Source organism: Glandiceps talaboti, chromosome 1 (assembly GCF_964340395.1).
Source record: "Glandiceps talaboti chromosome 1, keGlaTala1.1, whole genome shotgun sequence".
Lineage (NCBI taxonomy): Eukaryota > Metazoa > Hemichordata > Enteropneusta > Spengelidae > Glandiceps > Glandiceps talaboti.
This window is the reverse complement of record NC_135549.1, coordinates 31975339-31992331: the sequence shown is the minus strand read 5'-3', so window position 1 is coordinate 31992331 and position 16993 is coordinate 31975339. Positions and strand designations below refer to the sequence as shown.

The 16993-nt window shown below is 36.8% G+C and overlaps 2 protein-coding genes across 2 annotated transcripts; one reads left to right on the top strand and one right to left on the bottom strand.

Annotated features, from left to right (window-relative positions):
- Window positions 1–610: 610 nt before the first annotated feature.
- On the bottom strand, window positions 611–8163 carry LOC144435923 (solute carrier organic anion transporter family member 3A1-like). The gene is made up of 7 exons (XM_078124568.1): window positions 8100–8163; window positions 5902–6642; window positions 3762–3957; window positions 2648–2795; window positions 2115–2308; window positions 1319–1383; window positions 611–927 (listed from the first exon to the last, which is right to left on the bottom strand). The coding sequence occupies exons 1-7, from the start codon at window positions 8161–8163 to the stop codon at window positions 611–613; spliced, it is 1725 nt and encodes a 574-aa protein (XP_077980694.1).
- Window positions 8164–16020: 7857 nt separating this feature from the next.
- Window positions 16021–16692, top strand: LOC144435912 (uncharacterized). The gene has a single exon (XM_078124558.1). It carries the CDS (start codon window positions 16021–16023, stop codon window positions 16690–16692), a length of 672 nt encoding a protein of 223 aa, XP_077980684.1.
- Window positions 16693–16993: the final 301 nt, after the last annotated feature.

The window sequence follows — 16993 nt, the reverse complement described above, 5'->3', positions numbered from 1 at the left end:
AGTAAGAGTCTATGGTTCATGCATAGACCCTCCAAGGTAAGAGTCTATGGTTCACGCATAGACCCTCCACAGTAAGAGTCTATGGTTCACGCATAGACCCTCCACAGTAAGAGTCTATGGTTCATGCATAGACCCTCCAAGGTGAGAGTCTATGGTTCATGCTTAGACCCTCCAAGGTGAGAATATATGGTTCATGCATAGACCCTCCAAGGTGAGAATCTATGGTTCAAGCATAGACCCTCCACGGTGAGAATCTATGGTTCATGCATATACATACAATGTAATTAGTGTTGTTAACTTATCAAAACATAAATACACCACAGCAGAATCCCGGATCTAATAACTTCGTTTACTGTTAGAACACGACACATTTTAACATTGAGAATGACTGTTACTGTTTCATTATAAGTTCCACAAATCAAGGAGGCTTATAGAGTCCCCCTTTTACCTCCATTCACAGAATATAAACAAATCGATATAAAAACATTTCATGAACCTGCATCAAATGCACCCACTGTTGTTCTGTATCAGTCTTTCCCCGGTTCACTTCATTCAAGCAAACTCACTTTTGGGGGTTTTTTTCGCAGGTTGTACCTCAGTGTAATGCTAGCTATACACGAGATGGCTTTTTTATTTTTTTTGAAGATTTTGCCTTTGGATGTAAGGCTATTCGTTCAGCTTTCTTTGATTCCCGGTTATAGAACTCTGTGATCAGTTTTGGTTTCATCTTGGTTCTTATGAGAATATACATGATAAAATAGAGAACCAATGAAATCACTGTTGTACTAGTCGTTAGAACAATGAAGGAGCGACGGAAAAGTTCATTATTCATAGAGACACATGATGTTTGCTCGCCACATTTTGTCTCCCATACTGCACAGGTAAACTCGACAATATGCTGACTGACAAGAACGCCCGGTACATAACCTGAAAGAGAATATGATAACTCAAAATTGTTGTTACATCACTTCACTGTATCCATGGAAACACACGATTTTACTTCTTGAGTACAGCTCATAGGGCGATGTCATGCTTGACATTTTGTCTATCTCCAAATTAAGAGTCAAATTATACGAAGATATATGTTATGATTACACACAATCACAAACTTGATGGAGACAGAGAGAGAACAACGACAGAGAGAGATAGGGAGAGATCGAGGGGAGAGAGACAGACAGAGAGAGATCGAAGAGAGAAAGAGACAGAGGGAGAAAGAGACAGGGAGAGATCGCGGGGAGAGACAGACACAGGGAGAGCTGATCGGATTTGTCATGATGTTAACTGCTCTTATCGATCAGTCTGGAATTTTTATACTTACTGAATAGGTAGATGAATATATTACGAATACCCAGGGCGAATGACTTGTACTTTTCTTCTACACTCCTGAATAGAAAGCAATACAAGATATAATTATTTTATATTATATATACAATTTCTATCAGCTTCGAGGTACATTTTTGATAAGGCCTAAAAACTGACATCAACTTAAAAAGACAATATAAAACTATACTGTTCTTTCAATCTGTAATGGCTATACATCTGATGGGAAACCAATAACACGGAGACCATATCGAAAACTGTGACAATGGAAAACATAACTACCTGAACTAAACACTCGCATATAAAAACAAAACAATCTACCTACCCTACCCTACCACTGTACCAGTCCTATTCTAAATAGCGTCATCGGAACCACACAATTTTATTTAGGTCTAACCTTGTCTTTATATTTTTATTAAAATTTTCTTCGTGTTGAAGAAAGCATGTTTCCACCATACAAATTCGTTTTAGTTTATTCCCTGGCTTTACACAGACCCTATACTCGTGTAGCGGCTATGGTTTACCAAGTGGGTTATACTTCCATGGGTTTACAGCAGTACGAAGTGTATATTGTATTACATCGACAGGATTAACAATTCCCACATCACATCATGAACATTTACTTTAACGTGTCCATGACAACCATGAGTACTTGTGTTTACATTGTGGTTTAATCTCTTTCACTCACATCAGTAGCAGCTTTGAAATCCATCTATTAGATATTGTATATTGGTTGAATATAAAGTATTTTACTCATATACAACAAAGATATCAAGGTGAACTGTGTAGCCTACCTCATTGTAATGACCATATTTGGAACCATTCCGCCATGGGTTGCCATGGCAAAGATTACAATACATACAAAGAATAATAGCAAGTCTCTCCAATGGCACGAGTCATTCGGACATAACCCTTCTACTGCAGTGGAATCACGTGACATGGAGCTGTTATCCATCGGATCAAATACACAACTACAATCTTCGTAGTTCTAGGCATAAACAGGAAAGACATATGGATAAGGCACTACACTACACAACACAACACAACACAACACAACACAACACTGCACATCACAACACAGCACAGTACAGTACAGCACGGCACGGCACAGCAAATGCAATAGATAAATTTTGTTACAAATCATAGTCAAACATACTGCATAACACAATGCAATGCAACATCGTTGCAAATTACATTCAGACACCATACTACAACACAATACGGACTGAGCACGCAATTATGTACTTATAGTCTAAAAGGCCATGCGTTTAGTATAGTAAGTCATGATTACATTGTATTATTGTTTATTATTAGACTTCTATAGTACCTTAACCTCCGTATCCGTTCCAAGATCTGAACAGCCAGCATAGCAAGGTGAAAAGTAATTATTGCCATCTTGTCCACATACAGGCTGGAAATGGTCAGTGCTGCAATCACAGTGTTCATTGCATGTTGACTTCAGGTCTTCATTTTGCCTAGGGATGTGTCAAAGTAGGAATCAGAATCACGTGAACAGAACTGAAAGAATCTGGTAACGCTAGCAACCATTATCAAAACAACACGACATAATAAGGGCCTATAATGACTACAGGTGGTTGATACTGGTAACAAGTGGATTCAAACTTTTGATTAGCAAGTACATAAGTAAGTATTTACGAATGTTGCAATGTTGATATCTAAATCATTTGAAGAGTGTTAGCCTGCTTGAACACGGTACTAAACCCGGGTGTAAAAATTGAATCCACATTTGTGTTCACCAAGTAGTGATCACGTAACTTAAAGATTGGCTAAATTAAACTTGTCGTTCACAGACCCTTGCGTATCGTAATATTTATCACAATGTCTGACAATGAATAGTTGTATAACACTAATCACAGATTACAGAAGTCACTTTTCACCCTGGAGATTATATCTCAACAGTTTGTGTGTCAACTATATGTATTACACGTTTGGACACTATCGGACCCACACGTCGACAACAAGGCTAGTAGCCATAGCTTATTACCGGGTTTAAAATTAAGAGTATAAACTTTTAAGGTAGCCAATGAAGTAATGTTATTAATTCGACAAACTCCGCAAATATGGGATTTTCTTTCTGTTGTAAAATGCAATGAGAAAAACTTGTAAATCTATTTAACATGATTATATATTTTGGAGCATAAAGCAAAGAAAAACCTGTTTCGGAGACTGAATTCTCGTTTCTCAACTGTAACATCATATCATTGTTGGACTTATATGCAAACACTTGGCTATCTGCACATTTACGTGTCTGGTTAATAACTCTATAGGGGGCACTGGCAACATAAATCATACTATTGTTACCCCGTACAATCTCAGACTACTGTAGGATATATTGCGTGGTACAGTGGTCTGAGATTCAATATCTGCCTTATAATAGAGGGGGTCTGAATGTCTCAAACTATGAATAGAAGGCTACTCACTGTACTATACCGTGATTTTGACTGTGATACGATACTCCTTCACACTGGAAAAGGAACAGTAAGCCTGAACTGACAGCAGCTAATAGTGTGAGGAGAATAACTACTTTGGAAATACCAACCAACGAAAGTCGTAGTTTCTTCATTATGTAACCAGTAATAATTGTAGCAGGTACAATCAGCAATAACCACACCAAACCTTAATAGTTTAGAAATTGAAATATGGTAGGGTTAATTAAGAATTACAAAATACATGCAGTTCACGATATACCATGTACATTTGTGATGTTCCCGAATACAACTTCTCGCCTTGTCATTCCATAAATACACTATATTAAAACAGTGGTCCCAAGGAGTAAGTTTTGTAAAGTTACAGAAAGAAGGAATAAATATGTAAATTAGTAAGTAAGTAATAAGTAAATAAAATTATAATATCCACAATATGAGACGAATATAACACTAGAAATCGACATGTTATAATTACTGCTAAACGACAAGTTTAAAAAATGTGTAAAGTTCAGTTGAGATAAAAATGTCCATACAAAAGACAGCATAGAAAAAACGAATACGGACACATTATGATAATGTAAGAAAAGTGAGTAAAAACAAACCAAACCCCCATGAAATAATCAATCCGAAATAAAACTGAATTAAATGTAAACAAAACAGAGCACGAGAAGCTATACAAATTCAAGTTTTATTACTATTCTACATACCTATGGTAGCGTATGCCATGCGTGGTTTCATTAATAGCAGGTTTTGAAAATACTTTGGCAAAAGAAACACCACAACAACGGGACGACTAATCGTGTAGCCTAACATTGCCACCATTAAAACTGTGTTGGTTAACAGTCTTCCAGACGCCTTTGTGTACCCTGAGAGAGAGAGAGAGAGAGAGAGAGAGAGAGAGAGAGAGAGAGAGAGAGAGAGAGAGAGAGAGAGAGAGAGAGAGAGAGAGAGAGAGAGAGAGAGAGAGAGAGAGAGAGAGAGAGAGAGAGAGAGAGAGAGAGAGAGAGAGAATTTTAAACTACGGTTTATAGCCTCTATTTCGACTTACACGACAACCTCAGTACAACGAGACATAAAAAAACCTATTAGCAATCACATTACAATTATAATATAATAAGTACTAGAAGCTCTTCCTAGTAATCCATCAGCCTGTGAAAGTGTACATGGTACGTCATAGAAACTGAACAGAACAAAACAAAACAAACCAAAGCAAAGCAATCCAAAACAAATAAGATAAACAAATAAACAACACAACACAACGCAACGCAACGCAACGCAACGCAACGCAACACAACACAACACAACACAACACAACACAACACAACGCAAAAAAGTTATGTTACCACGCGTAACTCAACTGTTTCATCGAAAGCTATTTTTTCATTCCTTGATCATAAAAAACATTCCCATTTTTTGTGTATCTGATACTTCTTATTTGTTATTCAATAAGTATGTTATCTTTCAGACATTGCCCAGAATAGGAGAGATGCAAAATTAATTTGGATGTATCCATCACTCATTGCATAATAGAATTTCGTCGATTGCATAACACGTACCGCCAATAGTCTGAACAGCGCCCCTTCCGGATAACGTAGAATCAGATGGAAAGGTGACAAGTAATCGACTTTTTGTTGAAATGGGCACACGTTTGGGTAATGTCCTTGGAAAACACATCATAGGTATGGAAGATACTAGGATGAAAACAATACCAGCAGCAACGACTAACCACCATACACCAACCCAGTGTGGATCAGTTTTCGGTATGTTAATATCAGAAATATCTATTCTGTAAAAATCAACGTGAATGTAGTGATAGACCGATCCAAGTACAAATCCCAGTGGAATTCCAATTCCCCATGCAGAATGAAGGATACCTTGACGTTGAAAGAGAAGGAAATAATTACTTTTCGAAAAATAGAAAAGCTGCAAGAAAGGCATTAACAACAACAAATAATACAGCTGCGAACAGATAATGGGCAAAGACACAGTCGTCGTCGTCGTCATCATCATCATCATCATCATCATCATCATCATCATCATCATCGTCATCATCATCATCATCATCATCAACAACAACAACAACAACAACAACAACAACAACAACAACAATTTAAAAATTAAATCCGGCACTTACCAATATAAAGAGGAGCATTATCACCACCGAAGTCATCAATATAGGAAGTCATTAGTGTGCTAACTGGTGCATATCCAATACCGCTTATAAATTTCCCGACCAAAAAGCACAGGAAAGCCAAATGACTATCTCTGGTGCCTTTCCAAAGCACTTCGGGGAGTACAACGTTATCACAGGAATCAAGTAAGTCAGTCAAGTCAGTCTCATCAGCAAGGCAACGGCTCGTGATGAAAGTGGCGCCCTCAGTGTCTGCTATTGTCTCATTAGTTTTCAAACCACGACTGTATTTATCCGTCAGAAATTGAGGAAGCAACATAATTGAAAGACCTATGGCCATTAATATTCCACCAAATGCAATCCATCTAGGTCGGTGATCAAATCTCTTACCACAGAAATAAGTGACGAACGGTAATGCCAAGACTGTACCCATCATACCAACCGATGCTAGAAATCCCACTTGGATTGAATTAAAACCGTATCTGATACCAACTGATGTAATAACGGAAACCATAACTGACACGAGCCATGCAATATTAAAATTAAAGAAATATGCACCGGCAACAAAACAGCCTAAACCTTGAAAACAGCCCCCCTTGTTGTTGACCTTATTATGTTTGCTATGTGACGTCTTGTTGGTGCCGACAGTATTTTGAGTGTACTTGGTCTCGCAAAGGAGACGCGTCTCTACATCACCAACCGGAGCTACTTCACCCGACTCACGATCAGCAGATTCCCTAGTATCTGAAGAAAAAAAGAACACATCATGTGTAAGTTAGAATTCAACGGTCAAGCAGTATGTGCTAAACCATGTTTTCTATCTAGGCCCCATTGCCCGTTTACATGAAATGAGATGAGTTTATTACTAGTAAGTATATATACATGAAATGAGATGAGTTTATTACTAGTAGGTATATACATGTATAACAAATATATCAAAGGTGTCTTAAATAATACTGTATACATTATCATTATGAAAACACGTAGCTTGCAAACCATCGCAATGCATATTTGAGACTGTATCAAAGACAAAACAAACATATTTGCGATGGGGGTGGGGGTGGGGGTGGGGTGGCGGCAATTGTGTGTAAAATGGTACAGGGTTGGGGACTAGTACGAGACCTTCAACATCCAAGTGTTGTTATACAAACCAAACATCCCCAAAAGAAGTTCTTATACTAACTGACTGTATCGCACAGGTTCCATAGCATGGATTACTTTGAAGTGGTCCATTTACAAGAACAAGACGTCAAAATTTGGCATTGTCAACACTCAGTACAATCAGACATTGACGTGATTTCAATAAACAAAACATTGTATTACGGCCTGAATATCTTATACATGTTCATGATGAAAAGTAAACCCTTTCTCATACCGTATACGAACAAAAAAAATCATGTTCAGCTGACCCTCCCCGTATGGTCGCAAATGGGAGTCCCCCACCCCCCTCGATTTGGAATAAGTAAATTGCGCTATCCTATACAGCGAGATAACAATACATTCCGCTGTTGTCCTTGTACTGTGGTAGCTAACTCTAGGTTTCAAACACAAAATATTGACTGTGACTCAATAAAATCTTATCATACACATAGTACAGTAATAAAACACAAAGATTTTAAAGTGCAATATTTAAAAAGGTGCAACATGTGTGAATAAATGTAAAGCCCAAGTGTTTCTTTTTTCCCTACAGCTCGGTATTTCGATTCACGACCATGCATTGTGCATATTTTGTTGATGTGAACTCGTGGCCTGGCGGCTTAGTGATTAACTATAGACAATGTTTAGAGTTTACTCGGTCATAAGGTATTCAACACAAAGCTTAAGGACTATATTGGATTTTTATAACAGATTAATGTCAACTTTAAAAAAGTAGAAATATGCAAATTTTTCTTACTAAGAAGTTTATCGAAAATGCAATTGAATATATATTTAGATATGTTGTTAATTATCAACACATTGTGAAAGTTTCAAATTGAGTGATCAGGTCGCCCTGTACAGTTGTTATCAAACTATGACTGTCCAAAGGATAGTGTGATAAGACGCCATGTCATACAACGTCAACGAATACTGTATGCCGATAGTGATAATAATATCGTATTCACTGACTGACTTTTATTGTCTCTTGTAAACCCGTATTTCTAATAAATCAAATTCAAAGTACGCGTAAACACAATGATACAGCCATCTTTATAATAACTTACCTTTTATATTTGAGATGAGTGGAACTATTTCCTTCGGAGAATCGGTTTTCTTGCTGTCCGCCATTTTAACCAACTCAACCTATTTTAGTAATAATTGTTAGAATTATTATTAGACACGTATACGTAGCGGTTAAAGGTCACGATGCACTCAGTTCTCCCACCTATGGAACGTTGCAAAATACAAATACTATAAAAAGGGGCTTCTCTCCGTACATTTCAGAAAGTAAGATCGTCAGAATATATATACGCATGTTACGTTACAGAAAGTAAGATCGTCAGAATACACGCATGTTACGTTACAGAAAGTAAGATCGTCAGAATATACACATGTTACGTTACAGAAAGTAAGATCGTCAGAATATACGCGTGTTACGTTACAGAAAGTAAGATTGTCAGAACATACGCATGTTACGTTACAGAAAGTAAGATCGTCAGAACATACGCATGTTACGTTACAGAAAGTAAGATCGTCAGAACATACGCATGTTACGTTACAGAAAGTAAGATCGTCAGAACATACGCATGTTACGTTACAGAAAGTAAGATCGTCAGAACATACGCATGTTACGTTACAGAAAGTAAGATCGTCAGAAACTTTGTAAAGGGAATATTCTGAGTGTTTTATATGGTATAAGCAAGCAGTGTACAGCGTTTTAGTCAATTTGTCAGTTTGTATTGTAATGACATGCTGTGACTTATTAGAACAGGTAGCGTTTTGTAACAGTGTCGTCGACAAAATGCTTAAAGAGTCTTGTTGGTACATTAGGAAAGTATCACATGCCGATGAACGACCCAATACTATCCTGTAATGTATAATTAACTTTGAACCAAGTTGACGTTGGTGAACCGAAACACTCATGTCTACTATATACCAAAGTTGTATATGCCTATATACAGTTAATTATTAAAAGGCAAATATATGGCTATATACAATTCACAATGTATAGTATACGATAACAACAGTTCTAAATTCACACATCGACTTCAATACTATGTGAACAAAAGCCCTCCACATTCCCACACCACTGCGAACATCTTAGTACTACTACTAATCGTAAAATAATCCACTTCCACAAGAGGACAGTCTTTCAAGCGAGATCTTCTTCGAATTCATCTACCAGATTGTAGTATTGTACAGTTCAGCTGCGCCTGTAAAAACTGGTATTTCCACTAAAATATAACATACAATGCATGAAGTTGAAAGTACTAACAAACGAATATTGATGATGAAAAATACGAGAACTAGCTGTCTTGATCCCTTGTACACGCTCACATGTACAAGGAGAGTGAATCAGTCTTGAATCTTTGACACGCTCACAAGGAGAGTGAATTCGTAGGTGGAAGACTGTCCGTGTCTCAAAACAACTACGTTGCTTCGAGTCATACGGCGATAAAGTCACCATAACAGTACGGATAGAGTAATGTGAGCGCCCTCACACAGTAAGATTCTTAATTATATAGTCAAAGCATCAGCATGGGAAGAGAAAATGTAAATCGATGATAATATTGCCAGGGCTTGGAAGTCTCGTTGCAAAAGAGGGGAAGCATAATCTTGAGCTGATATTGCTTTGAAGAAACTGGTTTGCAGATAAAAGCCAAACATTGGAGTTAAAGGTACGACTTTGTGTATGTATGCATATAAATACGCGCATGAACAACCTAGCTCACTGGACGGACGTGGCTTGTTTTCTAACATGTATCAGGGCCAGAGCTACTGTATCGTAACATATACGAGGGTTACTGCGTTGTGCAGATGAAAGGGCGATTCCTGTGAGAATATTTGAATACGTATACTCCTGCGATCAGAGCACTTTGATGAGAGATTAAAAAACACACACGATCCAGACGATTTAAATGATGAAGCATTTAATGCAAACTACATTTCATAGGTAAACATACGTTCAATATCTTAAAATGTAAATAGCCATACTATATAGACCAAAGTATATGTATGTGTAATAACAGTGTGTACAATATCTTATAATGTAAATAGCCATACAGATCTAACTATATATATGTGTAATAGCAGTGTGTACAATATCTTATAATGTAAATAGCCATACAGATCTAACTATATATGTATGTGTAATAGCAGTGTGTACAATATCTTATAATGTAAAAAGCCACACAGATCTAACTATATATGTATGTGTAATAGCAGTGTGTACAATATCTTATAATGTAAAAAGCCACACAGATCTAACTATATGTATGTGTAATAACAGTGTGTACAATATCTTATAATGTAAAAAGCCACACAGATCTACCTATATGTATGTGTAATAACAGTGTGTACAATATCTTATAATGTAAATAGCCACACAGATCTACCTATATGTATGTGTAATAACAGTGTGTACAATATCTTATAATGTAAAAAGCCACACAGATCTACCTATATGTATGTGTAATAACAGTGTGTACAATATCTTATAATGTAAATAGCCACACAGATCTACCTATATGTATGTGTAATATCAGTGTGTACAATATCTTATAATGTAAATAGCCACACAGATCTACCTATATGTATGTGTAATAACAGTGTGTACAATATCTTATAATGTAAATAGCCATACAGATCTAACTATATGTAATGTGTAATAACAGTGTGTACAATATCTTATAATGTAAATAGCCATACAGATCTAACTATATGTATGTGTACTAACAGTGTGTACAATATCTTATAATGTAAATAGCCATACAGATCTAACTATTTGTATGTGTAATAACAGTGTGTACAATATCTTATAATGTAAATAGCCATACAGATCTAACTATATGTATGTGTAATAACAGTGTGTACAATATCTTATAATGTAAATAGCCATACAGATCTAACTATATGTATGTGTAATAACAGTGTGTACAATATCTTATAATGTAAATAGCCATACAGATCTAACTATTTGTATGTGTAATAACAGTGTGTACAATATCTTATAATGTAAATAGCCATACAGATCTAACTATATGTATGTGTAATAACAGTGTGTACAATATCTTATAATGTAAATAGCCATACAGATCTAACTATATATATATGTGTAATAACAGTGTGTACAATATCTTATAATGTAAATAGCCATACAGATCTAACTATTTGTATGTGTAATAACAGTGTGTACAATATCTTAAAATGTAAATAGCCATACTATATAGACCAAAGTATATGTATGTGTAATAACAGTGTGTACAATATCTTATAATGTAAATAGCCATACAGATCTAACTATATGTATGTGTAATAACAGTGTGTACAATATCTTATAATGTAAATAGCCATACAGATCTAACTATATGTAATATGTAATAGCAGTGTGTACAATATCTTATAATGTAAATAGCCATACAGATCTAACTATATGTATGTGTAATAGCAGTGTGTACAATATCTTATAATGTAAATAGCCATACAGATCTAACTATTTGTATGTGTAATAACAGTGTGTACAATATCTTATAATGTAAATAGCCATACAGATCTAACTATATGTATGTGTAATAACAGTGTGTACAATATCTTGTAATGTAAATAGCCACACAGACTTGTTGATGCTGTTCAAACTAACGTTGAATATCTCATATCTAACTTGAATTTCAAATATTGCATACCGTAGGAATAGTTTTCGTTGTATAAATGTATACAAATTTGTAAACTTAGCCCTAATATTGAAAACCATTATGTTTTATATTAAATCCTATCTGTAATGTCAATCCAATATAAGTAAGAACGATTATAAACTAAAATAATAAACTCATGTTGCATTCACAACGAAATAATTTATATCGGGATGGTCGACTGCATTGACTGTCATACACTTCAACCTGAGTTCTTTATTGTACATTAACATCAGGTGTAAATTTAAAGATCGCTTTTTGCTCAGTGTTGTAGTGAAAATGATGGGTGATATTTTGGGGAACATATAGTCTATAAAATAAAGAGTATTCGAGTTCAAGGTCTGTATAAACAATATAGGTCTGTATAAACATAGTTGTAATGTAAATAGCCATATAGACCTATATTTGATTTGCGAACGAGGACCCAACCAAGCTTATGTTATGGGATTTCTCTCCCTCAATTTACTTTGATTGATATTTGATAATAAAGTGGAATTTCTCTCAAGGCCATTTCACGTTGTTCCACAATGCTTGATTTAAAAGCTAGACTAGCAGTCAGTAATGACTGAATAAAACACCATTCTCTTTCAATGTTCCATTTCCTGTTTTCGATGTTACCACGGTTACGGTTGAGATATCGATCTCTCCCTCGATGCTTTCACCTTCTTTCTTCGGTTATTGTGTGTCGTTGTTATGACAACGGCGTTGTCGTGGCAGTGCAGCATAGCTACGTGTTGAGCTAAAAGGTACAGATATCGAAGGAATTCTAATTTCAAGAAATAATGTGAAAAGGACACGTGAAAGAATGAGTAGTCATATTGGTATTGGTATTGTTAAATGAAGGTAAAGGTATTTACTTGTATTCACCGGATAGTGGTGAGTGTTGAGCGAGTCCAAGGAAATAGAAAATCACATTGAGTCCTATATAGTATTGACTTGTCTGAAATAGGCAATTCGTCAAAGTCATTCTAGCCTATAAAGTGTTAGTCACATTTGTTGTTTGCATGACAAATCTAACAGGCACTCTGAGTCTTTGCCGAGGAAATGTAAAATAAAAGCCAGACAGAGGCGCCTTCCATACAATTAGGCTAAGTGATAATCACGTGAACAAATTTGGCAGTATCATTGAATAATTTCAACTATGCACTACACAAATGTCTAATGAAAAAGGTTTGGGCCATAAACACGGCAAACTGTTATTGATTATTACTGCACTATACCCAAGCATCGTTAAGATCAAGATGGCCTGGCCTAGATATTTACTGCACTATAACCAAGCACCGTTAAGATCAAGATGGCCTGGCCTAGATATTTCGTAGTGTCACGGAAGAAATATCAGCTCTGCTTTGCGAGAATGTACCGTACCGCACTGTGCTCTATGGGTACGATACAATACGATAAGGGAGCCTTCAGTATTTGCAGGGGGTAGGGCCGGAGGAATCGGGGGGGGGGATTCACATTTTACAAACCTGTTCTTGGGGAAGGGTCACATTTTACAACCCGTAGTTTTGTGACCAAATTGAAGATTCAATTATTGCCAATTTGTTTTGTGTGTTTCGAGATGTAAAAGTGAGATGAGTACTCAACATTTATTTTACGAGTACTTTACAAGCCAGATGATGATGATGATGATGATGATGATGATGATGATGATGATGATGATGATGATGATGATGATGATGATGTCAGGGAATTTTTATAGGCAGAGTGTATAGGCAGAGTGTATATGCATAACATGGAAAGCACGTCTTAGATACTAAATAGATTGTGTATGATTATAAGAGAAAGGTAACTAGTCAGTCTTTTACTGTTTGTCACTATATATGTACAAATATTGTCAAAATCATTTAATTTGTATGCATACATATAATGGGAAGATTAATTAACATTCCGTTTATGCAATTGTCATGGGGAGGGTCATGTTTTACAAAATGGGACAAGGGGATAATAATAATAATAATAATTTATTCATTTATCCGCGCAAATTCACAATACGTTTCTATGCGCCTTACAACAGTTAAAAAAAAAGTAATAAAAGGATTCTATAAACTGACAATGTATATTAAAATAAAGGACTTGCTGGTGTTCTTTAAAATAAAATAAAGACTCTATGGAGACAAAATCTGATCACAAATCAACATGCATAAACATTAATTGTAATATTCATTGAACAGTATTGTTTTTAGATTTTTTTAAATCTACCATGACTATGGTTTTTCATGGTCAAGGGCAGATTATTCCACATGGTCACTTTTTACAAATGGAGAATGGGGGAGGATCATCTTTTACTTAACAGACAATGTGTGATTTCTTCCTCCCTCTGTAAATACTGAAGGCTCCCTAAGATACGATACGATACGATACTGTAATTAACTGTACTGCATTGCACTGCACTGAACTGAACTGTATTGCACTGTACCGTACTGTTATAGTACTATACTGTACTGTACTGTACTGTAGTGCACTGCACTGCACTGTATTGCAGTGCCCATGTGCTGTACTGTACTGTACTGTATTGTACTGTACTGTACTGTACCGTACTGTACTGTATTGTACTGCACTGCATTGCACTGCACTGCCATGTGCTATATTGTACTGTACGTATGTACTGTACTGCATTGCATTGCACTGCATTGCATTGCCATGTGCTATGCTGTACTGCACTGTTACAGTACTGTACTGCACTGCACTGCCCATGCGCTGTGCTGTACTGTACTGCATTGTATGTACTGTACTGTACTGTACTGTACTGTACTGTACTGCATTGCATTGCCATGTGCTATGCTGTACTGTATTGTATGTACTTTACTGTACTGTACTGTACTGTATTGTACTGTACTGTACTGTACTGTACTGTACTGTACTGCACTGCACTGCCCTGTAATATGCTGGGCTGTGCTGTGCTGTGCTATTCTGTACTGTACTGTACTGTGCTGTGCTGTGCAGTACTGTACTGTACTGTACTGTACTGGACTGCACTGCCCTGTGATATGTTGTGCTGTGCTGTGCTATACTATACTATACTGTACTGTACTGTACTGTACTGTACTGTGCTGTGCTGTACTGTACTAGTAATATATGAAGATTTAATTGATATTTTTTCTACTGTGTCTGAACTGTCAATTTTACTCACACCACAATTTACCTCCCATACAATGAAAATGAACTTGCTTTTCTCTGTACGAAGACTTTCACGAGAATATTAATCGCTATGACTATGCGTGTTTATAGAAAGTATTACACATTGGATATGATATTTCATAAATGAAGTGAAGCTATAATAGTGCTTGATATAGAATTAATATTGAATTATTCTATCCATTGATAGGATCTACATGGATGGATGGATGGATGGATGGATGGATGGATGGATGAATGAATGAATGAATTGATGGCTAGCTATGGATTGATGCATGGATGGATGGATGGATGGATGGATGGATGAATGAATGAATGGATGGCTAGCTATGGATGGACGGATGGATGGATGGATGGATGGACAGGGGATGGATGGATGGATGGATGGGTAAATGGCTAGCTATGGATGGATGGATGGATGGATGGATGGATTGATGAATGGATGGATAGATGGATGGATGGTTGAATGAATGAATGGCTAGCTATGGATGAATGAACGGGTGGATGTATGTATGGATGGATGGATGGATAGATATGGCTAGCTATGGATGGATGGATGGATGGATGAATGGCTAGCTATGGATGGACGGACGGACGGATGGATGGATGGATATGGCTAGCTATGGATGGATGGATGGATGGATGGATGGATGGATGGATGGACTGATGGATGGATGGATGGATGGATGGATGGATGGATGGATGGACTGATGGATGGATGGATGAATGAATGAATGCATCGATGGATGCATATGGATGGATGGATGGATGGATGGATGGATGAATGGCTAGCTATGGATGAATGAACAGATAGATAGATAGACAGACAGACAGACAGACAGACAGACAGACAGACAGATAGATAGATAGATAGATAGATAGATAGATAGATAGATAGATAGATAGATAGATAGATAGATAGATAGATAGATAGATAGATAGATAGATAGATAGATAGATAGGCCTAACTTAAGCACTATTGACCTCGCCCCTAAACGACGTCGTTTGACATTCCAGCTGGAAGCTCATGCAAAATTATTTCCACTATAGCGTGCTGTTTTTTTTTACAATCACTGAATGTACCATCCCTGCAAACCCAAATATTTCTTTCTCAACTTGAAACTGAATATTTTCTTTAATTGTACTTTCAGCTCATAAGATGAGTGGCAGAAAAACCCAAGGCCCAATTTCTGATTTGATCATACGTATTATGGTGGAAAACGATGTAGAAGAGGCGACTCAAGTTTTATCTGACGCGTTTACTGGACGTGAACCACTGACGGTCTGTCTTGGCATTAAGGTGAACGACGACATTGCTAACACAAAACGACATTGTGAAAAAGCAGCACAAGATGGAGTATCAATGGTTGCTGTAGATACAACACAAAGCAAAATTGTTGGTGTGGCAACTACATTTACCATGAAAAGTGCAGAAGAAAAAGATGATGGCCTGCCCCCTCTTCGTATCTTCAGACCCATTCTTGCGTTATTGAATCGTTTGGTGAGGTGCTTTATGAAACACCCAGAATACGGAAGCATTCCTACACACAAAATTATCCATTTCCAAAAACTAGGAGTTCACAAGGATTACGCAGGACATGGAATCGGTACTATGCTACGGAAGTCAAATACACAACTTGCAAGAAGTAAAGGATGCGAAATGGCGATTGCTACGGCAACGGCCCCGGCTACACACAAAATGTACACAAGACTTGGATTTACAGAGTTATATGAGATTAAGTATGAAGAATTCGAATTTGAAGGTCGACGACCTTTTGAAAGTGTAACGGAGTGTAACTCTGCCAAACTGTTCTATAAACCCATAGTGTAATATAACACGTGGCGTGTTATCTCTTTGGGCCACATCGAGTATCGATAAACGTCGCTGAAACAGAACTAGGATGAGAGCCAGTCGGGCCAATTGCAAATCAGTGATGGCATGGAGCTGTTTTCTCGGCTTTCGCATTCAACCCCATGTCTTTCCTCCGTATATGTTGGTAGTCTAACCCGCCACCAAATGACGTCATGACAGGCTATCATCATCATCATCATCATCATCCTGAAATATGACGGACTGGTATAAGAAAGTTTAGGCGCTAAATGACTGTTAGTCTTAGCAGAGTATTAAAGCA